We start from the raw sequence: 26283 nt of genomic DNA, 5'->3' as shown, positions 1-26283 counted from the left end.
TTAAGAGAATGTGGCCCTTTATAACCTAGAAAACTCATTTCTATTTTGAGGTTCTTGAAGCCTTTACAAATAAATTTTTATTCTTCAGGACTAAGTCTTCTTCATTTGAAACAAAATAATTAGAAACTCTGGTTTTCTAAATTAACAGATGACTGTGGATAGTAAAAAGCAAACATTCCTCTATGAACTAGGTTATATATATTAGTTATTTATATGCAGAAATATTTTAGATTGAGGTATTAATTAGTATAACAAAAAGTTATTGCTGGAAAACAAGAAGATAATGTATATTTTTCAGTTCATACTTAGAATGAAATTCAGATAACCAAGTGTAGGTGTCCACTCAATGGAAATCTACCTCTGAGCTTTTTAATCTGGGCTATTTCTGCATTTTCAAGAAATAATAAGGTATTTCCATGACATGAGCTGCTTCAAAATCCTTAAGTCAATATGCTTGACTTTTATAGATGAGAGCAGACATATGTAGCTGAGAATAAGTGCAAGGAAGACATGCTAATTTATTGCTAGAAGGAAAAACTAGACACTTATTTCTACAGAAATTTTCATTACTTCTTTTGAATGTGAAAGGCAGAGTAGGAGAAATCACGGCCATGCTTGCTGAAAAACTTAACTAGTGACTGGTCTTCATTTTACACCAATTTGTTCAACATCCAACAGCTAATGGATGATCAAGAATGTAGAAATGAGCTATAAAGGTCTTTTGAAGTGGAGATTCTTCATTTATCTAAGAAGGAAAAGACAAGATGAGTTCTGGAGAAAGAGGAGTGATAGGAACAGAATGGCTGGGAGATGAACTGTGGAGGAATGTGCAGAATTCGAGATGTAAGAAAACAACCTGCATAGTAAGGGCCTGAGAAAAGGCTGTAACGATATTCAAGATGTAAACTGAATGTGTGGCAGTTTTATGGACAGGTTTAGTGTTTGTGGATAGTTAAGAGAGAGGATATGGTAGTACCATAATTCATAAGAGCTAAGTATAGCTTGACAAGTAAGAGTTTTAGAGGTCAGGTACAAGGCTCATTTTACCTACTGGAAAAACTTTGTAACAGCCCGCTGTAACCCACCATAATTTGGAAACCTGGCTCATGGACAGATTTATCTAAATTTTAGTCACTTAGGTGGGTAAAGAACAAACCTCTTTTACTGTGATCACAGAAATCTGCTTTCCAAAAGTGAAGATTAAACTAGGAATCAATTTTATTTCTTGGCCTTCCACCAGACTACCAGAAATTTCCCTTTATTACAGACAGACTGAAAACTTACAATCCTGCCTGTAGGAAACTTAAAATGTTTCTTTTCCACTTTTTTAAACTGCTAATTTACACAAGTAGTTTGTTCCCATTTTAGACAGCAGAAAGCAAACAGCATAGGGACATCCTTTTTCCCAGACCTTGAATTTCAGTGCTTATTAAATCACGCAATAAGACATTTGATTATTCATGCTTGTCTAATATCCCATTTCCAAATCCTGCAAGACCACAGAAAGTGTTAGTTTTATTGTTCATTCTGCAGTTCTGAAAATGGGTTGAAGGTAATTGCACACAGCAATGAAGCACCTTACAGCAGAATGCCACTGCACAGTACAGTACCTTCTCAATGAAATACGTCAGCGGCTCCCTGCCACGGGGAACAGGTGGATCCCAGCTGAGTACAACATATGTTTTGCTGATTTCCGAAGCATGTACATTGGTGGGAGGGCCTGGTATCTGAACATGCCCTGTAAGAGTAATAAATGTAGAGAGTGTTAAACAGCAGATGAACCCCCAGGGTCAGCACTCATGCTGAATTCCCAACCTGCAGTGCAATGCCCAGCTATTAGGGGCTTGGATGTCAATCTTTGACATTCACTTGCTCACTTCAATTAAATTTTGATAAATAAAATTGCAGTATTAATAGCTGGTTACTTACTATTTCAATAAATGTTAAACATGCCCCCTGAAAACCTGTGCATTTGTCTCATTTTTTTTTCTTTGATCACATCTTAATTACTTTGATCTGCTGGTAAAAAGCCTCATTGTATGCAAACATGAGATTTTTCGATCAAAGACAAAAATCTAAAGAGTTAGTATGAGAAATTAGAATCGAAAAAATATCTGGAAGGGAAGTACAACAAGGAGAAAAGCACCTTTAAAACAAAGAGGAAAGTAGAAAAAGGAGTAGAACCTATTAGCAATGTATCCTGTAACATGATGATATTACCAGCTGTGTAGTCAAAAGCTCTTGTAAAATCTGTGAATCAGAGATGCCACCACTCCTCTGGTGGCTCCAACAGGTAGTGTGGCCTGATCAAACCCCTCTCACTCTGCAGGGGTTACCAGGAGTGTCAGAGAGAATCTGCCTACCCTGGGCCAGGCTGGAAGAATTCTGCATGGCCCTTTGTGGTCCCACTCACCCACAAGCATGTGAGAAAAAGCTAGTTCCATAATCCAAGGAATTACAACGGTGTAAAACAGCTCCAGATAGGAGAGGCTCAGAACTGTGAAGGACCACTACACAGGCAGAGCTACACAAGCTTCCTTTTGGTAACACGTCACAAATAGCAACTCAAGACACCTACAAATATTTTATTTTATGGCTTGTGATGAAGAAAACAAAAAGTTTTGTTCATTGAAGGTACAATTTTCCATTTCTCAGGCTAGCAAAGAGCATATATCCCCTAAATGCTCAAGATTTGACATTAAAAAAGAGAAAAGTGTTTCAATAATTATCTCTAAATCATGGAAGTTATGTTTTAACAGTTTATAAACATCTGTAGAATGAACCAGGTTCAAAATGTACACTGATGTTATTTCATCATATATATTTCCCAATCAAAATCAGATTTTTTAAAAGCAAACTGACATATCCAATGAAAATTTATTTCTCTTGATGCTTTCTATATTTGATTTCCTAAAACTCTATATTTTCTTTCAGAAAGGCACATGAATCAACTGAGTTTAAGAAAAAATTACCAACATACAGTCAAGAAAATTACAATAATCCTTCACTTTATAAAGTCAAAAGGTTTCCAACTGGTTTCACATAACTAAATCTCAACATGTTTTCTTACATTCTTGAAAAAACCAAAGCTACCATACTTTGTAATGATATAACATGATGGCACAACCTACTCTCAGAATGAAACATCATCCTGCACTAAATAGGAAAACCATTTGTGACCTATGAGATCGCTCTTTCAGAAATAGCCTCCAATCTTGCAGATGAAAGTAATGATCTATATAAGCAGTGGTATTTGGATATTCATATTCCTTTATTAAATACACATATCCATGTAACAGAAATCCAAATATCATTATTTATGCCTATGTCTGAGTGGCCATTTACTGCCTCTGACCATTGTCAGGTGATTCTGAGAGCAGAAGGACATTCTGAGAAGTCAAACAAGTACATTACTTATAATCTGATCCCATAATTTGATTCTGGTCCTATAATATCCATGTCAATTTATTTAGGGTACCATTGTAAAGATAGAGAAACTTTATATGTCCTGTCCATGAACTGGGGAAACCATTTAATATCTGATTCTCCTTCGAACTACATCTGTCCTCAGGTTGTTTCTCTTTTACTATGTTACTATTGGAGTTACAACTTTATCACCTTTGTGCAAGAGAGCAGACAGACTCCCTCTTTACTGCTGAGCCATTATAGCTACCTGTTTTGACAGTTTAAGTGTAAAGATCATTATTCAAGGCTAAAAAACAAAGCACCATATAGGGAAACAATGAAAACCAGAAGCAATTCAGACTTTATCTCAAAAGTTGGCAGTGATCTCTCTAATTCTCCTGAGGAAAGAGTATATATAGTCTATAACCTTAATGCTAAGAACAACTTCTGTGTTAAAATAGTTATATTAGTTAAAGAGTTCAGATGGATTGCATAAGTTTTTATGAAAATGGTGTGGTCAGAGCATCACAATACATACAAAAGGACTATATTCAGCTCCCAGAAATACAGGAAGAAGGGAAAGGTGGGCAATCAAATGCAATGTTCAGCCTCTTAAACTCAGATTAGCACTAGTCAAAGCAAAAAGGTGAGGACATGCTGTCAAAATGTAATATAAGTTGTGCAGTTGAGAGTGTGATGTTCTCCGCCCTTCTAAACCTCACCTTTCACTTGTGCTCTTTCAGCCTTGCAGCCAAAATTTCTGTCTTTATTTATTAATATAAAGACTATACTCACTAGATGGATTTCTTTTCAAGCTATGTTTCTAATTAAAATGCTAGATTCCTGGAGCATAAACAGATGGACTGAAATTATAGAAATGCTACATACCTTCAAGGTCATCCTTACTGATCACAATCTTTCGCCCTTCATCCACATGAATAGCTGTCAATCAAAATATTCAATTAGTTTTTCAAATTAGTTCAATATATTTACAAATTTTGCAAATTATTGTTCATCACCTGTTCAAAAGTCTGCATACCTCCTTTTTTATAATGTTGTTTTTAAATCTTTCCTGAAATGGAGTCAACTCGAAGTTGTACACTGATTTATTCACTTTCATAGGAAAACAGAGCATGATAAGACAGTGCTATTTAAAACTGTGCTAAAAACCAAGATTCATAGTCACAGTCTATGGATTTGATTCTGGAGCAGATGAGTAACAACTGTATCATGAACTGGACTTGTGTTATAGGAAAAGCAAAGCAGACACATGTAAATAAGGTATACGTATGGAAACAGTGCATATTCAACTCAGATTTTGCAGGCAGCATTGGGGTAGTGCTCTGAATTCTTCCTAACTACTTTAATTCTCCTCTGAATTAAAGGAGCACACAAAACAGAAGGTTATATACAGAATCTGCACAGGACGAGGCTTAATCAGTAAAATTACTCCCCAGAGCAAGCCAGCTTACACTATTCATGGAGAAGCTCTCATAAGGCTACTTTGTAGTCTGTAGCAAGATATTCAATCAAAGGAAGAAATAACCTCTATTCCTTAGGTTAACTAAGCAAACAGAATCTTAAACAAAATAAATTTAAAAAGAAAGAACATCAAATATTCAGTATCTGTTTAGCCTTGCATAACCTACTTTGCGTTCTCTCCAGGTCAACAGGGTCAAGCGCTGCAACTGGTTCAGAGGCTCGGGAAGGTCTGCTAATGCCAGCACTGTTCACTGCTCTTACACGGAATATGTAAGACCGACCCTCGTAAAGACCAGTCACAGGGTACTTGCAGACTTTTACAGGAGCATCATTGCACTGGACCCAGTTTTCCAAACCTACTTCACATCTTGGAATAGCAGAAGAGAGCATTTATCAGTATTATCTCACAATAAATATGCACCATCTTTCACCACAGAAGTAATCCTCACTAAGCTGAGGAACTAAACCATACACCTCATTAATGAAAGTCACACACTGTTCACACTATTCTCTAATCAGACTACCAGTTCCCAACCTGTTCGTATTTTTCCATAATGCAAAGGTCATTTTTTTCCCATGGTTTTGGCCTTTACAAATCTCTCTTCTTCCCTTCTGTTTGCTTCTCTTTCTTGTCTTATAAAGAATAAATTATTCACTTTTATTTTTAACGTGCATCTTCACAGAACATGATGAAATTGCAACATTCACCTAATCTTTTCACTCTTTTCCTTGTCATATTTTCAAGCAAACATCTTCATGCCAAAATGCTTAGGCCACAGAATTTAGAAGTCATCAAGAAGCAGAGTGATGTCCTCATGCTGCCTTCTTTATGTGTACATATATGGTTTGTGTCCTACTACCATAAACTTTTGTATAGAAGACTTTTTGCCTTGATATTGCAGGCAAAAATAGGGTCATGATCAAGGGCTCCTTGGCACTGCAGTAATCCAAGCAACATGTCAAAAGGCACATCTAACTAGATTACACACAAAATAGGTGAAACACTCCTATGATATATGCACTACACAAATCGGATATAGATGGCAGAGCCCCAGGTCTCCAGTTCTTTTCCTCATGCTGACTGCCATTTACAAACCAACACTTTCCAGCAATTCCAGACAGTTACCACTCAACCAGACCAAATTACAGGGTAACAAACAGTAATGATCTGCAAATGTTGCTTTTAAGTGAAGAGCAATATACAGTATGAAGTAATTTCAGCAATGTTTTTGCTGACTGCCCATTTCAGACATAAGGGTCAGATGTTCTGCTCTGGCTAAAAGGGCTAAGCATGCACTTCAGTGGAAGAGACATGCAAAACAGCATTTGGATCCTCTGTTCCCCAGCTGCCTGCACTGAGCTGAAAACCCAGCAAAGCGCAAAGCTGACTCAAGGAGAGAAGACTGCTATTCTGATTTAAACTATCAGCTCCCGGGAGCCCAGGCCTTGAGCTTCTGATGTACTACATTTAAGACAGAAATAAAAAGATAATGCAATAACTCCTAGATTTCAGCTTTTGCAGTATACAGATTAAAGAGACTAAATCTAATTCAAGGTGCCCATGGATGCTAGCTTCTATAAATTAAATACTGTCAGGGCTCTTTCTCTGATTCGTCCACATCCATACTATCGAACATTTAAAGTGTCTGATGAAATGTGTCTGCTTGCAAATGATTACTTGGAATGGCCTCCAGCCCCTGCTAACTCCCAGACTGTGCCCAGAATTGCCTGGGAAAGCATTATATCATCTGGGCTAAAACTTTGCCAGGGAACAATCTAGTAATTTAACACAATATGTAACTAAGTTCCAGTGCCAAGGGTCTGTAAAAACATAGCTAAAGAACACAAGCATTGCGGAATATAATGGTAATTCCTTTTCTCTTCAGTCTACACATTTCTGGCAAGTAACAAAATTAAATAAATCCTAATGTTTACATACTTGTCAACAAAATATCCAATGACTGGGCTCTCACTGGTTGTGTTCGGTGGTTTCCAGGTAACAATTACATAATCTCTGTTAGCATCATGGCATTTAACATCCATCGGTGCCCCTGGTGCTCCTGCAATCAATGCATCAGCATCTGGACCACAAATAAAAATAAATCAGTTTTGGCCCTGACTCCTCTGAAATACATCATAAAGGCAAAGTGAAGATTTCCATTTCAGTGTGCTATTTGTTTATATGAATGGAAGCCTAAATTCACTGCAATAATGATCCATAATGTCTATATATACACATAGATAAAAATGTTCAGGGATATTTTTGAGGACAGAAAAGCTGTTTAGGCATGAAACACCTATTACTTTTCATGTGAATTAAGTTCTTCAGGAAACAAAATGTCCTCAGGAGCATGTTCCTCTTGAAGCTCCCCATTTGCTATTTTTTCTAGTACAGACTGCTATATACAAACCAAATGACTATAAAATACCATAAGCCTGGATTTCTTTTGTATTTCAATCATTACATAGGATTGTTTAATAAAACTAATAAAACTATCCTATATACTTCTTTTCATTTCTCCTCAAGAAACAGATTAGAATTTTACCTCTTACAAACAGGTAGGCACTGCATTCACTGATTCCACCTTTTGTAATCATGCGCAGGGTGTATAAACCTTCATCATCTTTATTCAGATGAGTAAAGGAAAGAGCTGCCTGGCCTTCTCCAAAATACAGCTTTGTCCACTTGGAGTCCTTTATCAGCACATCTGGAAGAGAGGGCCCATCAGACATGTTGCTATGCTGCCAGAACAACTTACATCCTAGTGCAGTTCTCTGCTAGTCAGGAAAACAAGCCAACATTTATGCCAGTTTTATTTAGAGTGATACTGCTTGGACCATATGAAAACTCTAGAGAGTAAGTTGCATCTTTCTAAATTTATTTGATCAGTGAACTTTAGAGAATGTGAGGTAAAATACTATGCTATGCAGTGCCAACAACATAATGCCCATCACTATTTTTTAATACGCTGAGAGAGAAAAATTTTATCCACATTTTGAAACAACAACAGGAAAACCTGCCATACCCTTTAATGAATACAGTGTAGAACTTTATATAATTTTTAATAAGTTTGGCTTCCTGTTCATGTCAAAAGTCAAATTACTCAATTTCTTACTCCAAATTTAAAAACTAGATTTCAGTTTGATCTGAGGACTGCTATAAATATACACCAAACTTTAATCTAGAAGCCATGCCTTTTGAGCATTGAATAAAATTAAATTTAAATCTCTCGAAGGTGAGAGGTGGTGACCCATGATTAATACAAATTAAGCTGATTGCCTAGAGAAACCAGAGCAAAAGAATGAACAGGATATTTTATGTTAGCCAAGAGACTTTCTGATATTATCCTTTTTAATAACTGATTGGATTAATTTTGATTTTTAACTCCGTAAGACCTATTACATACTAATTTATTGTAATCAGTGCAGTAGAACTGTATTTAAAAGAGCTGAGTATCTACGAATATCTATTACGCTATTGCTTAAATACATTTTGGAGCAGACACTCAAACAATTGCAAAGAAATCAGTTTACCCACCTACCAGCTGAATTGCATAAGAAGGTATAAAAAATGACACATATTCAGATAATAAAGCATCTGGAAGACACACTTCTAAAACTTACAGCAGTAAGTTGCATAATCACCTAAGTGTAGTTGTTTCATGAGAAGCATACAAAGTAAATTCAACCACATTCCTTCCCATGAGATCCTTAATCATGAGATCCTTACCTAGAAAATCTGAGTGTTCCCTTTCTGTCATATATGTCACAATGGTACTCAGACTTTGTGTGGAGAGACATGAAGTATTTTAAACTAAATCATAAAATATCTTCCTCTAGAAACTTCAACCAATGCATGAGCTCTGTGGAAAATCCTGAAGAAAAAATAACCTGAAAAGCCCCTTTGAAAAACTAGTCATTTATTTAGACTCCAAGCTTGAGCTGAATGGTAGCCACCCTGGTTTAAACATAAAGATATTTTAAGCAAGGCTGTAATGTCTATTAAGGCCAGAAGAATCCATTTCCGTGCTTTATATGTACCTGAGATGGGAAATTGAGTAGACAGTTCTGTTTGGTAAGAGCAGAAAAACTTGTCTCCCTGACACAAGGCCAAAGACCCACCAGAAGTCAGCAGCTGCTCTCTGTTTTTTAATGAAGGATGGATGAAATGACTTTCTAGGCAAGACAGTATGAGTAAATTTTGGAGGTCACAAACATATTTAGAAGTTCTAATTGCAAAAGTATTCGTACACCTGCCATCACAGTAATATTACAAGTTCTCACTACTGCACTCAAATTCACAGTCCATTCATGCGTTGTGTTCTGTTACTTCTCCTAGAATTGATCAAAGGATTAACCTGCAGCAGGCTAACCCTCAAGGCAGCATGTCTCAAGCTCCACATACTGTTTTCAGTGCATGAGACAACTTCCATAATACATTACTCTAATAAAAATTCATACAAAGAGTGGGGAACTACTAGATACTGAAATTTCTTTTCATTATGTACTTTGTTCTTTGAAATTTTAGCTAAATTTTTGCCACCAGGATTTTTCCCTCTGAAGTCAATTATTTTATTCCAGATTACAGTATATATGGCTGAAGAATGCTGGTGCATATAGCTTTATAGAGTTTATATTGGACTAGAGATCAATAAGTTCCTGCCACCGACTGAGTTCATATCCAGATTAGATATAGGTTCCTGAAGTATTATTTTTAGTTTCAGTATCTTAAATTTTTCTTTTAGTATCTTAAATTATTCTAAGTGAGTCATGAAAAATAGACATCATATTCATGTTTGTGAAATCCAAAATCACTTTAGAGGGTTCAATTCAGCTGATTTATATGTCCCTAGGAGTCTAGTAGACATCCCCAATAAGGCTCACTAGCATGAAGCTTATTTATGCTAGATAAACACATATTTCTCGTGTGTATAATTATTAGAAGTAAATCATACATATCCATCTCAACACAAACTGGAAAATAAAGAAAAAATACTTTGTGTTAATGAAAGAGTAAAATCTCTCAAAAGAACCAAAATGTCAAAAGCACATAATGTTGAAAAAATTATTACCCTTCTCATTGCTTACAATTATGCATTGCCTCCAGCTCTAAAAAGACTCAACAAAGGTAACTGTAGCATATAACAAAGGTTCATAGTGCATCAGTTCTTGCTGGGTCTAGGAAAAAGTTCTGCCGGTTGGTGCACCTGTACACCTCTCGAAAATATTATGATCCATGTACATACAATGAAGAACAAACCTAAGCTTCTTTGTAGCATCTTCATTCATTTAACATACATAGAATAATGGAATGACACTCTATCTAACTACCCAGGTAAACCTGTTGGCTTTAAACAGATCAAGTATTCATCTCAGGGAATTATCTTGGCGTTATGAAAGCACAAAGAGAAAGGGCTACCAACTTTTGTTCACCTATCCACAGTGCAAAAAACCTCATTATTGCTAAAAAATGGAACAATATTGGGTATGCCTTGAAAATTAGCCGTTCTTCATTGCTGCAGTTTCAAACAAAATATGACAGATTTGGTACCTTGAGAAACTGTGCCCAGTAGGACAAAAAGTAAAGGTCCCCTTGAAAATTATGGCTCATGTCAGAGTCAGGTGAGTGATTCTTTATAGTCATAAATATCCTAAAGTGTACAGTGAAATCCCTGTACGCTTCAGTGGGAACAGAATTTGGGTTCAAGAAGGACCCTTAGATTTTAGGTTATTCATCACCAAAAAGAAAAAAAAACACAATTTCTATTATTTCCTTTTATTTTTTTATTTTACTAACATCTAATAGGTCCATCACAATGAAATATCCGCCGTGATAGACAAATAGGAATGGAAGAGTAAGTAGCAGTTTGTTCCCTGAAGGATCATATGTAAATCTATGTAAAACTATGACATACATGAAACAAAAGGCATTGTGAGCAGCAACAAATCATCCTTTTTCTGATTTTCCTAATCTTGAATTTTTTTTTCTCTTTTCTTGTCTTATTCATCTTACTGTCATTTTTTAGTTTATTCATTACAGTCCAAAAAGCAGTCTTGGGAGTCCACCATTCTCAAATGTAGTCCCTTTTGCAGAAAGTCCCACCATTTACAAATAATCAAGGCTTTCCTCAAATCCTTAGGCAGAATAATTACTTTAGAATCCTACACAAAGATTGTGGTGGGTGAAAAGTGATGACCTAAATATCTATAACAGGCTGCTATTCATTAGACTAAGCACCTGGTTTTATGTTTCAAAACCCTTTTCTGGTGCTCATGCAGGGTTTGTGTACCATCCACTGGACTATATAATATGCTTAGTGATGTTATTTTTAATACTTTCTGGTAAGACTACTTCACTTGGTATAACAATTTTTCACTGACAAAAGAGGGAAGGAAAGGAACCTACCAACACGGCACATAACAGTGGAGCAAAGGCATGTGTATCAGGCCTGGATCCTATAAGCATTTCCCACCTGTATGTAATGTGATTTTAATATAGCTCACAATAAGCTAGATGAAAGTGGAGACCCGTGACCATACCTCAGTCCTTCAAACTTCAGTTTACTGTTCTGTGAGTACCCTTCAGCTCAGTAGTCACAGTATTCAACTATGAACCATGGTCAAATATGAGAACTGAGTTTGGATCTCCACCTAGTCAACAAATGCTCTAACTATGGTGTTATCACATAATATGAGGTTATCTCCTGTTATTGTAAAATGTGTGCCCAAGAAAATGTTGACCAGGTCACTCAATTGATAATGCACATCTATAAATTCTAGCTAGAGATACCTGGTTGCTCTATTCCACATTTAATTCTGAGAACATGTTGTTCTAAGCCTGACCTGTGTCCTCAGTATCTCCTCCAGCATTTTCCAGGTAGCTTCTATTCACTGTAGTAACTTACCATCTCTATACCATTCAACACGAGGTCGTAGTCTTTTCAGCTCTGGAGTGATCAACATAGAACACTTCAAGGTCAGTGTTTCACCTTCAGTTGCAAAAGTGACTCCAAACTTCTCCAGAAACTGGACATCAATATGGGTGAAGCAAACTTCATAGGACAGGGGCACTATGCATGAGAAAATGAAAACATTCTTGAGTACAAGTCAATTGTACTTGGCACAAAAGAGATTGCTGTCTGATCTGAACAGGAGATGGAGCTTTCTGTATGCTTCTCTAGAAATTCATCCAGGAAACCAAGAGCATCTTGCAACAGCTCCTAATGTAACTGAATGTTTAGAAAGCAAAGTCAGAAGAAGCATGTTGCATCTGTTTTTCTCATCGGTAAAACATTACTTTGATCAGAGTACAAAAATTATCTATGGAAATAGGAAAAAAGGCTTACAGTGGAAAGGCATTATCCCAGCTGGGTGAGGCTCTTCATCCTCTCTGAACCCTATAAATAAACATACAATAAACATTAATGACATGAGCATTATATTTCTTTATTGTTTTAATTATAAAGTAGGACTTACTTCTCACAAGCACAGCACAATTAGTTGATGCTTGACCGTGGACATTTGTTGCAACTGCTGAATAGGTAGCGGAATCATCAAAGTCAGCTCTGAATAGGGGAAGGATAAAAGCAGATGTCTCTTTAAGCAAATAAAAATTCTCTTAATAATTGATACTACAAGCCAAGCTATGTCAACCTAAGGAAAGTGTATAAAGCTATTTACTGGTAAGGAAAGTGTATAAAGCTCTTTGCTGGTGTCACACAGTGCAAGACATTGATGAAAGACAATGAGAAAGCCACTGCTGTTCTTAACTGCAGTTTTATCACAGCTTAGTGTGTAGGCTGCATTAACTTGAGCAAACTGGAAATGACCTTTAGAGAATGATCAAAAGAAGATAGCTGGAGAATGCCAGTCAGGCCATTCTCTTTCTGTATATAACCTTCTTCCTTAATCTGTCTTGTCTTTCTGCCACATATTTTAAGAAAGACACATGGAAGAAAAGTACATGTGATGCTTGCAGAAATTACTCCTTCTTTGGCTATTGCTACTTGGTAGGTACTGGTATTTTTCACCTCTCTCATATCTCTTAGTCCAGAGGAAATGAAAAAATAACAGGAAGACTGATCAAAATTGTTTATGTGCATAAATGGTTTGGTTTGTTATATTTTTAGCAAGAAAAAACATTTATTGTGGAAGGATAATATAAACTAATACAGAGCAAAAAACAATTACTTCTTGCAAAATAGGACCCTGTGATGGATTGCCTCACTTACTAAATCCTTCCTTTAAACAAAAGTTACTTGAGCAGATGTTAAGATACAGGTATGAACTTTGATGCCACAATTCTTTTCTGATTTAAAATGGAGTCTATCAGGAATATTTCATTTAGTAGTACATATAATAGAGGTCACTCAAAAATTTTTAATTATAAGATAAAATATTGTGCATGCATGCACTTAGTTTCCCCTCAGAAGAACAAATTTACATCTTCTTGGCAACTTCCAGATGAAGGGGATGAAATTCTGCTTGCATTTTTCTTCTAAGAGGTCATATACTCAGGTGTGGGAGAAGGAATATGTAAAGGTGTTTTATGCAAATTGCATAATAGGATGTCAATTTTAGAGTATGTAGCACCTATCACAGGTCCATCAGACACCAATATATGCATTCTTGCATATATTCTGGACAAGATCATATCATGAAAACAATACTGTCTGTACTGTGATGGCTTAAACACAACTTGATGAAAGTTATATTAAATTGAGGCAACACTTCAGTGACATATTTCACAAAGCATAGCAGTAAAATACAATGTTTACCACACAATTCATTACCAAAGACATACCAGTTAGTCCTAAGACTAGAACACATAAACAAGAATTCTGCAGCCAGGTAGGAATCCATACTACAGTCTCTACAAGCAGAGTAAGTCTGAAAATCAATTTACAAGAATTGAAATCTTAGATTCATAAAATTGGTAAGGTCGATAAAGACTTTTAAGATCATGAAGTCCAACCTTCAACCCAGCACTACCACCATGTTAGACCACTAAACCAATGTCCTCATGGGCCCTATCTAAATATTTTCTGAACACTTATAGGGATGATGTCTCCACCGTTTCCCTTGGGATACCTCTTCCACTGTTTGACAGCCCTTTTCGTTAAAAAACTTTTCCTAATATCTAAACTAAATCTCCCCTGATGCAACTTGAGGCCATTTTCCCTCATCCTGTCACTTGTTACTTGGGAGAAGAGGTCGACCCCCATCTGGCTACAAATTCCTTTCAGGTAGTTGTATGTAGAGAGTGATGAGATCACCCCTGAGTCTCCTTTTCTCCAGGCTAAACTATCTCAGCTCCTTCAGCAGCTCCTCATCAGACTTGTACTTCAGACCCTTCACCAGCTCCATTGCCCTTCTCTGGACACACTCCAGCATGTCTTTCTTGGACATGGACATGCTCCATGTCTTTCTTGTAGTGAGGGGCCGAGAACTGGACACAGGTTTCAAGGTGCAATGTTACCAGTATAAGTACAAGGGATACAGTCCAGGACGTCTTTGGCCTTCTTGTCCACCTGGGCACTCTTCAGGCTCATGTTCAGCCAGCTGTCAAACGGCACCCCCAGGTCCTTTTCTGATGGGCAGCTTTCAAGTCACTCTGCTCCCAGCCTGTAGTGCTGTCCAGGGTTGTTGTGACCCAGTGCAGAAATCTTGGTCTTGTTGAACTGCATACAATTGGCCTTGACCCATTCATCCAGCCCATCCAGATCCCTCTGCAGAGTTTTCCTACCCTCCAGCAGAGCAACACTCCCACCCAACTTGGTGTCATCTGTGAACTGAGCGTGCACTTAATCCCCTCATCCAGGTCACTGAAAAATACATTAATCAGGACTGGCCCCAGTATTGAGCCCCAAGGAACACCACTGCCAGCTGGATGCAACATTCAGAACAGGGATGATATTTAACTTTATTGGCTTGTTTTTATGAAGGATTTTTAAAAAATTGCAATACCTGTTCACAGATCTATATAAAGCTTAATTGTTTCTGGACTTGTTTGAATGCTGTCAGACTTCTTTGTACTATCTTTATTAAAAAAGAACTTTTTTTCTATCCCTGTTCCATGCTATTTAACACTTGTGTAAAAAAATGTCAAAAAGCAATGTAAAACTGCAGCAGAGGCTTATTTCCTAAGGCATATTATAATGTCTCTATACTGAAATATACATAGTTTATCAATTTATAACAGGTACAGTGTTTTGCTATAATATAACAAGTTAAAAACAAACAAAGCAGCTCAAAAATGTCGTACAAGCAGAGCATTGCAGAATTAACTGTTCTGGAACTGTAAAGCATTTTCATCACTCTGCACTACATCCCTAATTTAAAGGATCTACATATAGAATATGCAGCAAATAGTTTATAAATATACTATATAGTACCTGGTGTAGTATTAGCAAATTAAACAGTGTTAGATCACTCATCCCCAGAAACTGGATCCTGATCACGCTAGTGTTGATGTGTTAGAACAGCCCTTGGCATGCCTTGGTGTACTACAGCTCGCCAAAAGGATTCCCACACACAGCTCAGGAGACAGTAAGGGAACTTTTCCAGAAAACAGTCTGGATGTCTGGCAGTCCTGCTCTGAAGGATAAGAGAATTAGTCTATCCCATGCCAGGAGGTCACTGTGGCAGAGGATGTCTTTAATTTGCTCTGTCAGGTGGATACCAGGAGTAGATTCCCTAGGCACTGATGGCAGGTATATGCCATAATGTGCCCTGCAGGCCTTGTCCACAGATACATGCCCTATGAAGGCTTCCTGTCCTTCAGCCAACTCACCATCTTGCTAAAGACCTACCAAGGTGCACAGTGTCTTCCTACCATCTACACGTCCAGGTTTCTCCTGGATGAGCAAGGCCCTCCAGGAGGATGGTGCACACCTACACCTGGAAAGGTATTGCTGGGGGAGCCAAGCTGTGTTTGCTGATAAGGTGCTGATCTGTCCCTGGGTTGTACATGATTTAGACAGCATACAGCACACATGTACACCACCATTGCTGCATTAGGCCATTCCCTCACATAAACAAAGCATTAGTGTCTGTCAGATCCAAATTAACTGCTCTTTAATATTTTGGTGTTACTTTGGACTGTTGACAACAAAGATAAAAAATCAGCATAGCTTGACTGAGGTTAACACTGATTAAATCTCACTTTAAACCAGTTGTCATCTGCTGTCAGGGTTGTCTTACATTGGATTTAGTATGTAAAGAGCAATTTATTGTTAAACAAAAGGTGGCATAAAAATAATCCAGAAACTAGTGAATCATGTATTATGAACTAACATGAGGTCCCAGACTGTTAGACCATTAAAAGTGTCAGAAATTTAAAGTTATAATAACTGAAAAGTTGTCTCCCTAAAATGAAAAAGCAGAATGGCAGACACCTGACTAACTTTTCAAATGTATATGTATTTATATATGCTCGTCTCAATCCCCTCCTCATATTTTTGCTCTCATAAGGAAGAGCAAAATACATCTCTTGATGAGATCTTTGTTTGTGATGGGGTCCAAGGTAAAGAAAACAAAATATGACCCTAAATGTTTCTAGAACACACAGGAGATTCACAAAAGGGTTATATCTTTAGCCCAAAGAATCTCAGTATCTGAAAAGAAATTATTTGACAAAAGTAAATGATAGAATTATAATTCAGTTACTCAGGGAGAACAAAAGAAGGAAGTTACTGACCAAATATATGATCACACTTCAACAACATCCTTTGGTTTTTATGAAGAGAGATGAGCTACTTAGAGCTTTGATGAACATACACGCCAAGCATTTTCTGCTATTTAAGAGGTCATAACAACTCTATCCATTTTCTTGAGGTTACTGCTTTGAAAGCCATTTACAGTTCCTTGTTATCATCACACACCTGACACTCCAGGAAAGAAATAAACCATCTTAGATAAACTAGTATTCATTGAAATGCCTTTAAATCTTATATTGGAAGTATAGGGGGGTTGTGGGTTAGAGCTAGACAGCACTTTGTTTAATACCCACTCTGAAGAAAGATGGACATGATGGCAAGTTACATAAGGTTCTGATTTTCCTTTTGTGCCAGATAATGCTCAGATTGAGGATTATCCTGAAAACTATCTGTTTTCCTGTATGCTAAATCCCCTATATTTCCTAAATTGCACTGTAAAATGCATTGAGTCAAGACCAGTTAGAGACTATATTTGGAGTACCATAAAGGCAAGGTGTGGTCTCTCCAAAAGTTATTCTTGCATCATGATGGAGAACGTGTTTTCCAACCTTTACAAAGGTCAGATAAAATATGCATAAAGTACATTTAGATAACATGAAGTGTGAGTACAGAGCTGTATCTCTCCCAAGATACTAATACTTTTTGTGAAAATTAAATTGCTCTGAATCCACATGAGGTTCTGAAGTGCTAATGTTTATGTGGGGAATATTCCCCAGGCAGATAAATCTATTTAAAATGCATATATTCATCCATCTGCCTAGTGTAGATTTAAACACAGGAGTTGAGTGAAATAACATTTTTGCCTGAATTAGAACACAATTCAGTGCATGTCAAGAACAGGAGGCAGAATGTAGTAAATCGCAGAGTTAAAAACACTTCCTTTGAGTCCAAATGACAAAATTTTCAGTGTTAAGGCTATATGACATCAAAGTGTTGAAATACTCTAGAGAATTGCCACCTCATGTGTTGGTTCTCCAGTCAGACTTAATCTTAATCTGACTGATTCCTTCTTTTTTTTTCTTTGTTTTTCTTTTTTTTTTTTTTTATTTAGGGAAAAGGAGGCCTCTCTTATGGAGTGGCCACTTTCTCAAGCTCCCAACTACTTCAGCTTATAGGGGACAGTGACTGCCAGGTCAGAAAGTCACATACCCTCTTATTTGGGGCCTGTTTGCACTTCAGCAAGGAAAGAGTGATACACCCTTCATGCTGCCTATATACTCACTGGCACTGCATACCATACTGCATACATGCTGCAGTTTATGACCTATCATCCCTGCACAGTCCAAGGCTCTACGGGCCACGCCGGAGGATGCCTTTGCCGCAGCGCCTCCGCTCTGCTCTGAGTCCGCTCCTGCAGCAGCAAGAGCAGACCTCGCACTCTCCTGCTCCAGATTAAATCATCTCAAGCCTTTTGTGCCTAATCAAACTAAAATAGCACTGTACTGACCGCACAGTGTCATTTGTTAAATGAGAATAGTTAGAAGAGAAGGTTCATTCAATTTTTAAGCTTTTCTTTTTCAGGCAGCGCTGGTGTTGCTGAGGAGTCTGAGGGCTGGCACTGCTGTTGCCAGCAGGTGTTACACTGCACTCTGCTGGCTCCGCCACACTGCTGCTGGTGCAGCCGCAAAACCTCTGCTGCATTTACATGCACTTTTTAAGCCGTGACTTTGTTAAACAGGAAACGGAGAGGACCCTAATAAAAGAAAATCCTGCGAAACTTTGAGCCCTGTATACATGAAACTGTGAAGTCACACCACATTGGCAGTGCTCCGGAAAGTCAAACGCCCTTCCCTGCTCCTTCTACCTTCCAGCTCAGCTCACACCCCTGCTCACAGAGCGTTGGGAGTCAGGAATACCTCCAGGCTGTCCCCTCTACGTGCCAACCAACATAGCAGGAAACAGTCATGGTCATTCACAGTCGAATAAAGCTAAGTGAATCATTTGCAAAGACATAAGAGTAAACAAAGAAATAAAAAAGCCCAAACCTGTTCTAAGCAAGTATCAGCAACTAAGAACTTTAAAATGTTATGATTTTTAATGATTAAGATATACACTAAGGCAAAAAATGTTTTTAGCTGTGTCATAGAACAGTGGGCCACCCTCATCTTTATTACTTTTGATATAGAAGTCTTTTATTGCATTATGTACCTCTCCGTAGTTAAATAATATGGGATAAAGAAATATATTTTAAACAAACCCTCACATTCTCAGACATGTATGAATCATTTCAACTACTCTTAGCTTTCCCTCCAAGGATTCTCTTCTCCTAATCACCTATCAAATGTGAGATGAAAGATGGGATGAACTACTACTGCAATGCATATAATTTCTTTTATAATTATGAGATGTGCAAAAAATAGAATTAAACTCCAACCCCCTTTTCTTTACTGCTCAAGGGACATCTTGAGCAAAAGCTCCCATTTGAACAAGTCTAAAAGGAGCAAAAAAAGAGACACTATATTATAATAATAGCACTGAATGATTGCAGAAAATGTGGCAAATTAAGCCCAGAGCATCATAAGAATACAAGACAAAGAAATTAAAATTATCTGGTTGCTGCATAGGCTTTTGGGCCCTGGAGAAGAGCAGACAGTGGGGGATGAAATTGTGTCCTGTTACTACTTTAAGACAACGAGGTGATGTTAGGGTTTTGGTGCCTCAAGAATGTTTCCACTGAGATCAGGGAATACTCTTAGGAGTAAATATCACACTTGCATAAGAAGGAAAAAGTTCACTCCCTGAGCTTTGCTGAAGTGATAGAAAGGTAGCCAAGAAATTCCAAGGCCTTTCTGAGCAGCTACGGATCAGATGACATGTAGCTCAGCACTTTAGTATGAACAGCTGAGAAGAGCACAGAAGTGGATAGAAAGAAAATATCAATGGTTCCACCTCCCAGAAAACCAAATTATTCATAAAGTAAAAATACAAGTGCACAAAAATATATATGGAAGATCCAGAGTTAATTTATACAGGTTTGTATAAAAACACTAATAATTTATACATTTTCACTACTGCCTATACATCCATTGTCTTCAATACAAGATACCCGTAATGTTAATTATGCACTAACAAAGTGTTCTTCCCTTTCATGCATGTTCATTTTCTGTCTTTTGGGGACAGAAAATACAGCTCATGGTCAAGTTTTAAAATAAAATAAATTAGCAATAAATAAAAAAATACATTAGAAATTTTGATTTAATAAATTCTATAAATCATAACAATCCTCCAGTATTCTTTTAAGTGGAGAAGGGAAGCCTGTGGGAGAGCAGGCAGGAATCTTTAGATTACAAAGAGACCACACTGCCTGACAGAATGAAAGAGAAATGGAGCAAGTCTCTGAAGATGGCAGGTGGGTTGAATGTGAGGAAATCTGCATAAATACATGAAGGTCTGGGACTAATTAAGCAGGGGATGATGATGAGTGGGAGTAGGAACCCTAATGGGTGCCAATAAGTGACTCTGTGGTATGTCTGAATGTGTCCAAAATATGTCTGTGTCTGAACACTTCCAGAGCTGATTGTGGATGGTGTCTACAGATAACCAGCAGAGAAAAGAGTAAAAAAGCACCAAGGGGATGGAAGCCATTAGTACTCTTCAGCCTGATGGTTACAGATGCTCAGAAAGCATCTCATTTCTTCTAGAAGCCATTTACAGCCAAAATGTCACAAAGGAACCTACATAACTGTCATCTGGACTCACCAAGCAGTTCCTCATGGATGCTAACAAAGGAACATGAACAGCTACAGTCACTCACCATCAGGAAATGACCAAAGCTTCATGTCCTGATTGGCACTCACCACAAACAGACAAAGGAGAGAGTTTTCCATTTTCCCTGCTGAAGGGGAGAGGATTGCAAGAGGGACAACCTGTTTTTATCCTGTAATCTCCTGTTCTTATCTTCAGAAGTAATGTCCGGTGGGAAGAATCATCAGTGTTGGCACATTTCATGAATACAGAGAGCAGTTAGCAAGTTATTCATAGCATGGGGGTGGAAGACTGGGTATCCTTGAAGTGTTCCTTAGGAAGCAACACATAGTGATTCTTGCTGCCAGGTTCTTCCACCCTGAGCTATGAAAATGTTGACAGTTGGGCTGGACTTGGCTGCAGGATGACAGAGACAAGTAGTCTCTCCCAAAAGCAGAAGGAATGATGCACTTATTTTCTGTACTAAGGCCACAAAGCTGTACTCATGGCTGCTTCCACTGCTGACAGATGGAGGCAGGGTAGAAGATTGAATGTTTGGCCAGCCAAGTGTTAGCCACAAATATTCCAGCTGTTTCAGCACAGCTGATGCTCACATTCTGGAGAAATTAAAAGGAAGTGTTTTGTCTTTTCTCTAGATATTAATTTTCTTTTTAAATACCAAGTAATATCCTCATTTTTCTTTGGCCTTTTATATCTTTTTAAAAAAGCTTGCACCATGTCACATGAAACATGCAATATTTCAATTGTTTGGGAAAGCATGGAATTAGTTTTGGGAAGCTAATCTACCCAGGCATGTTCTATATCACAAGGTTAACTTTTTGAAAAAAATAAAATTAATTCAACTATGACTTTTAAAAAAATAATTTATACTTCTTTAGTTTTCAGAAGACAAAAAAAAAGGAGTTCAAAAAGTAAACAGAACCTAACATCTACTAAAATAAATATGAATGTGTATCCCTGCCCTGACCAGCTATAATTTTGTTTACCTTAGAAAGCTTCATCATGACAAGAACATACAATTTTCCACTTCAAATGCTGATAAGATATAATTCTAATAAAAAAGGAACTACCATTCTTCCAGCTACTTGCCTTTTCTTTTGTATCTTCTAGATTGCTGAAGTTAATGAATACAAATATCTAATTTTAATTTCATTTTTATTATCTAATATTCAGCTTCTCAGTGAACCTTCTCTGGCTAAATGTGAGTACCAACAGAGAAGAATCCTGAATTTAACAATTCTTTTAACCTTTGTGTGTTTTTAATTGTATTTGATACAAAATACTTTGTGTGGAATATAAAATAAACTTTTGTATTTCCAGAAAGATTTACCTGTTTATATGCAACACATGTACTCCATATTTGCTTTCAATTCTGTACTTTGTTGGATCACTTGCAGGGGTGATCAGCTCCTCATTTTTGTACCTGACAATCAAGAAAAAAATAAAACTCATAAATATCAGCAACTATTCACTTAATTCATTTGGTAGATCTTTGGATCCAGATACCATTTACTATCGTCTGAATCCTCTTTATAAATCTTCTGTACTTGCACAGAGTATTTTCCAGGATGTATGGATAGAAACATACTGGATCACAAAGACAAAGGGGGACCATCATTGCAGCAAGGAAGTAGAAAGAGAAGATGTGCACCCTATCTGGAAGAGCAGGCAGAGAAGTAGAGAGAAGATGGCATATGACTGGAACTTTCAGGGCAACTAGTCCTGACCCAAAAAGTGAAGCAAACTTTATCTTGGACCACAGCAAAGCACTTCAGCATAAATAAGGGAAACAGCAACAGAACTGTGCTTCATGTAAGGTCATCAGAGTTCAGCCTGAGGCTCTCACATATAAAAGACAGCACTTGTCTGGAGAGGAGGGTATCTGCAAGGATATTTCCTTTATGTCCTCCTCAACAGAAGATAACACAAAGTGACCATAGATACAGCTCATGACAACAGTGGTGCTGTACACATTTATCCAGGCTTAGCAAGTAGCCTGTGAGCTCTGTCTATTTTGCCATTTGCTACTTCATCGTCAGGGAACTCAGTGGCCAGAAAGACTGGAATGCCTTCCACTGTCTGCCTCTAAAATACTTGAGTTTGCTTCTCACGTTGCACAGGACCATTCAGCAAGTTGTTCTCCCAATCCTTTATATGCAGGATCAACTGCTACAATCCAGCACATCTATGAGGATTATAAAGGGGATTTAACATAGTCATTATGTATGTGACACATCAGTTATGGCATAACTTTCAAATGAAAAAAGCTTAACAACATTTTTAGAGGGCTAGGAAAGGCCAGTCTCTTACCATTGTACAACAGGGGTTGGAAATCCTTGTACAGTGAAGCAAAGGCTCACAGACATCTTTTCCCAGACAGTGTGAGACCTCAGACGCACTAGAATTTCGGGAGCTCGACTTATACTTTCTTCAACAATATGTCTTTCCAGTGCCATATTTTCTTCTACCTATTAAACACAGGAAATGAGAAGAAGCATCTGGCACCAGACTCAAATGCGGCAGAAGAACTAATTTCAAACCCACACTACTTGTATCTGAAGCATAGACCTAAATTTCAGTACATCTTGTAATTTTGTTTGGATAAGAACAAAGAGATTCTGCAGGTACCATCCTTTGCACAGCAAGTCTATCCAGATGTTCTCTAGCACGGTGCCTGGCTGTGTGAATCTCTTTTTCCAAAGCAGACAACTCACTGGCAAAACGGATTCTTTTCTCATCACTTGAATGAGACTTTTGCTCATGACTCCTGTAGAACAAGAAAAAAGTCAAGTAAATGTAACCAATATGAATATTTAAATTTGTCAGTCATACATATTAGGCAACTGAGGGCACTGAAACCATATCAGCAGGATAAAATCTAATTTAGGAATTATTCTTAGCATCTATCTGCCTATCCTAATAATGAATATGTGAAATCAATATGAGTTTTTCTTCATTTTCTTTCCACCTGTACTTGTGGTGCAATAAATACAGGTTTTGAAATCTGCTGTGGTCACATTGACATGGTACCCCACAGTCTCAGTCCTCTGGTAATTGAAATCAAGAACCTATTTGGCTTCTTTCTGACTCCTAATTTTCCTTCCCACGGACACAAGAGGGCAGAGGAGTGAAGGCATGTTCCCTGCCGGTTCACATCTGGTAAAAGTTGTGCCTTGCTTACATTGTACCCTTTAGCTTCAGAACCTGGGAGCTCTGCTAGCAAAATGGGCTGTATCCTCTGACCTCACCTGAAAGATTCAGACCAAGGCTTTCAGAAGGATTTGATGAACTACTGCATGCAAAAATAAGATGTCCTTGGACAAGGAGGAGACGGAAGTACTAGAGAAACTACCAGGAAAATATGTTTGGAAAAAAATGTGAGTTGTTCCCTGAAAATCCAACTCCACAGAGATTTCAGAATTGCTGAAAAAAAACCCCTATCCCATAGATGTTTTAGAAGGAGCTAGTCTTCACTCATGCTCATTTAGTAAACAGCCTATGTTACTCTCTTCCTTCCCAATAGGACAAAAAATGTATTGAATATTAGATATTTCTAACATCTGTCAACATAGTCAACACATGGCAAGATTCTGAAAGCATAACTCAAGTAAGAAAACCTCAATGAAATACAGTGAAAGCAGATCAAGACATTATTTGTCTGGTATTTAAAAAGCATTTCTTTGTACCATTTTAAGATACTTTAAATACCAGCCTTGTTGTGCCATTATTTTTAATATTAACTACCTTTAAAGTACTTTAAAAATAAATTAAAATATATAAAATAATTTGATTTTCCTAGAACATTCAGTTTTGAGGTTATATATTTCAAAAAATCTGGATGCATATGATTTTCACAACACAAGGATGTATATGATTTTCTACAAACAAGGCAGAATTCCTTTTTGTAGTATAAATTCTCTGTGTCTTTGGTGCAGCCACTGTAGAGATCAGCAGAGCATAAACAGTCAAATTCACTAAAAGGAATATTGTCCTCAGCACACTTCCTATGGGACTTCATATCAAGGTTGTAACTGAGATATGACAGTAAAAGACCTCTTGATATTAAGGAAAGAACTCAAAAAATTTATATTGATTAAAATTAGAAATTTAGGAATAGTGGAGTAACTCTGTTCAAAATGAGTTTTGGATACTAAGTGGATTCTAATTTATTTTTGTTTTAAATCTGTTTTCCAGGGTCAGAATGGGGATTAGGGGAGCAACTCTGGGTTGAAATACGAGATTGAAAGTGACACTCAGTCATTTAGTGTTCCAGCCAAAATAGATTAGTGAAGAACAGTGATAGAGAAGCCTCCAGTCCTGTCAGCTGTGAAAAGAGCCCTGGCAAAAGAGTGATACTAAATGGGACCAGAGCCACTACATAAACCAGATTACCCCAACAGAGCTTTACCTTTTCCTGGATTCTTGCATTGTTTCATGAGCCAAAGTGCGCGCCCTCCTGGCACAGAGTCTACATGTTGTTTTGCCCAAGCCGGATGATTCATAATAAGCAGCCTGCCTGGAAGCAGCCCTTCAAATGTAAAAGACATTGTTATAACCCAGCAATTCAGTTAAAACATGAACTCACCAAAGTCAAGGAAATTACTTTGAGCTGAATGAGCTGAATAACATGACTGAGCACTGTTCAGTGAGAAACCTTTGCATCTTCTAGGTGCTGATTCGCACTATTCCTTCAAGGGCTTAATGTCCATCATTTTTCACTCAGGATCATTAGGCATTTTATTTCATTCTATTAAATTTATACTTATCTCAGTCTTCAATCATTCAGGTGCTTTAATAGCACTTCAGTGGACCACAAGAGTACCAGCCTGTCTAATACACTAATCACAAAGAATCCCCACAGCACTGTCTGTTTCTAAGTATTCCTGCCTTTCTACACTTCACAAAACCTTCTCTGTAAACTCTACTCTTTCACAGGGGAAGCCAGGCAATCTAGACAGGTAGATAGGAATCTTAATTACTGAGGAGGTAGAACCGTGATTTTAAAGCAACCAAGACACAAAGTTCCTGACTTTGAGATACAAAGAATGTGTATTTAGTGGCAAAAGTCTAAGAATTCACATGAGAAGGGTTAAGCCTTCATTTAACTCTAAAAAAGAAAATTGAATAACAAAACCCATAACTAAGAATAACCAACTTCAGGAGAAGAAATATCATCATGTAATAGGGAAGAATGGGTAAAAAATGTTCTATGATTTACAATAAATTTAATGCCTTTTTTTTGTAAGTCAAAATTTCAATTTTAGCCTAAAAGGAAGAATTTTCAATTTGGAGGTAGCAAACAGGGCAGATCCTAAGTTAAAAGGTCTGTGTAGGTGTGCTCCAACACCACTAGAAAATTTAGCTGCGTTGATAGAGATTCTACACAAGGAGCATCCCAGTGTAAGGAACTGGAAAACAATCATTCTGAATAAATCACAGGTTTGGGGTTTTTTGGGATGAGGGATGGAGGAAGGTAAGTATCTTTATTCTAGGAACTGACTACCCAAGGTAGAAACCTGTCTGTACTCAAATTCATGGCACTTACTTTCTTGCTGCATATTCCTCAAGCACGTATCTTGTCTGAATGTTGCGATAGGACTGATCAAAATGCTTGTGTCTCCTCTGGTAAAATGGCACTGCTACTGAGGACATACTTCGGTTTGTGACAAGTAATTCCTGCAGAGACTGAAATTAGCCATGTATTTAGCCAGTCATACACACATTTAGCCATGTATTTCAGACACTTTGATATTTTTGATATATAGACATGTGTGTGAATATGTACAAATGCGTAAAGTTACATCAACTTGTGACAAACAGAGACATCGATGACACACATGGATACCTCGAGCTGTATCTTATTGGTCATACAGTGTGAGCTATGAAATCATAGCTAATATTTTGTCAGATAGTTTTTTCCCTTCTTTGCAGATGTCATTTAATGACTACATAGACATTTTCAGGGATGGAAATC

The 26283-nt window shown here is 37.5% G+C and overlaps 1 protein-coding gene across 1 annotated transcript in view; it reads right to left on the bottom strand.

Annotated features, from left to right (window-relative positions):
* Positions 1–25961, bottom strand: part of MYOM2 (myomesin 2) — a 66617-nt gene extending 40656 nt beyond the window's left edge. The window contains exons 1-13 of the mRNA XM_071547814.1: positions 25855–25961; positions 24718–24837; positions 22938–23076; positions 22620–22777; positions 21640–21732; positions 12364–12452; positions 12234–12284; positions 11793–11957; positions 7434–7595; positions 6827–6968; positions 5055–5254; positions 4294–4347; positions 1611–1738 (exon numbers count right to left, since the gene is read on the bottom strand). Of these exons, the coding sequence (XP_071403915.1) occupies positions 1611–1738; positions 4294–4347; positions 5055–5254; positions 6827–6968; positions 7434–7595; positions 11793–11957; positions 12234–12284; positions 12364–12452; positions 21640–21732; positions 22620–22777; positions 22938–23076; positions 24718–24837; positions 25855–25961 (1608 nt within the window). The remainder of the gene's footprint in view (positions 1–1610; positions 1739–4293; positions 4348–5054; positions 5255–6826; positions 6969–7433; positions 7596–11792; positions 11958–12233; positions 12285–12363; positions 12453–21639; positions 21733–22619; positions 22778–22937; positions 23077–24717; positions 24838–25854) is intronic.
* Between the last annotated feature and the right edge of the window lie 322 nt (positions 25962–26283).

Source organism: Pithys albifrons, chromosome 2 (genome assembly GCF_047495875.1).
Source record: "Pithys albifrons albifrons isolate INPA30051 chromosome 2, PitAlb_v1, whole genome shotgun sequence".
Lineage (NCBI taxonomy): Eukaryota > Metazoa > Chordata > Aves > Passeriformes > Thamnophilidae > Pithys > Pithys albifrons.
The sequence above is the reverse complement of the archived record's forward strand: the minus strand, read 5'-3'. Positions and strand labels throughout refer to the sequence as shown.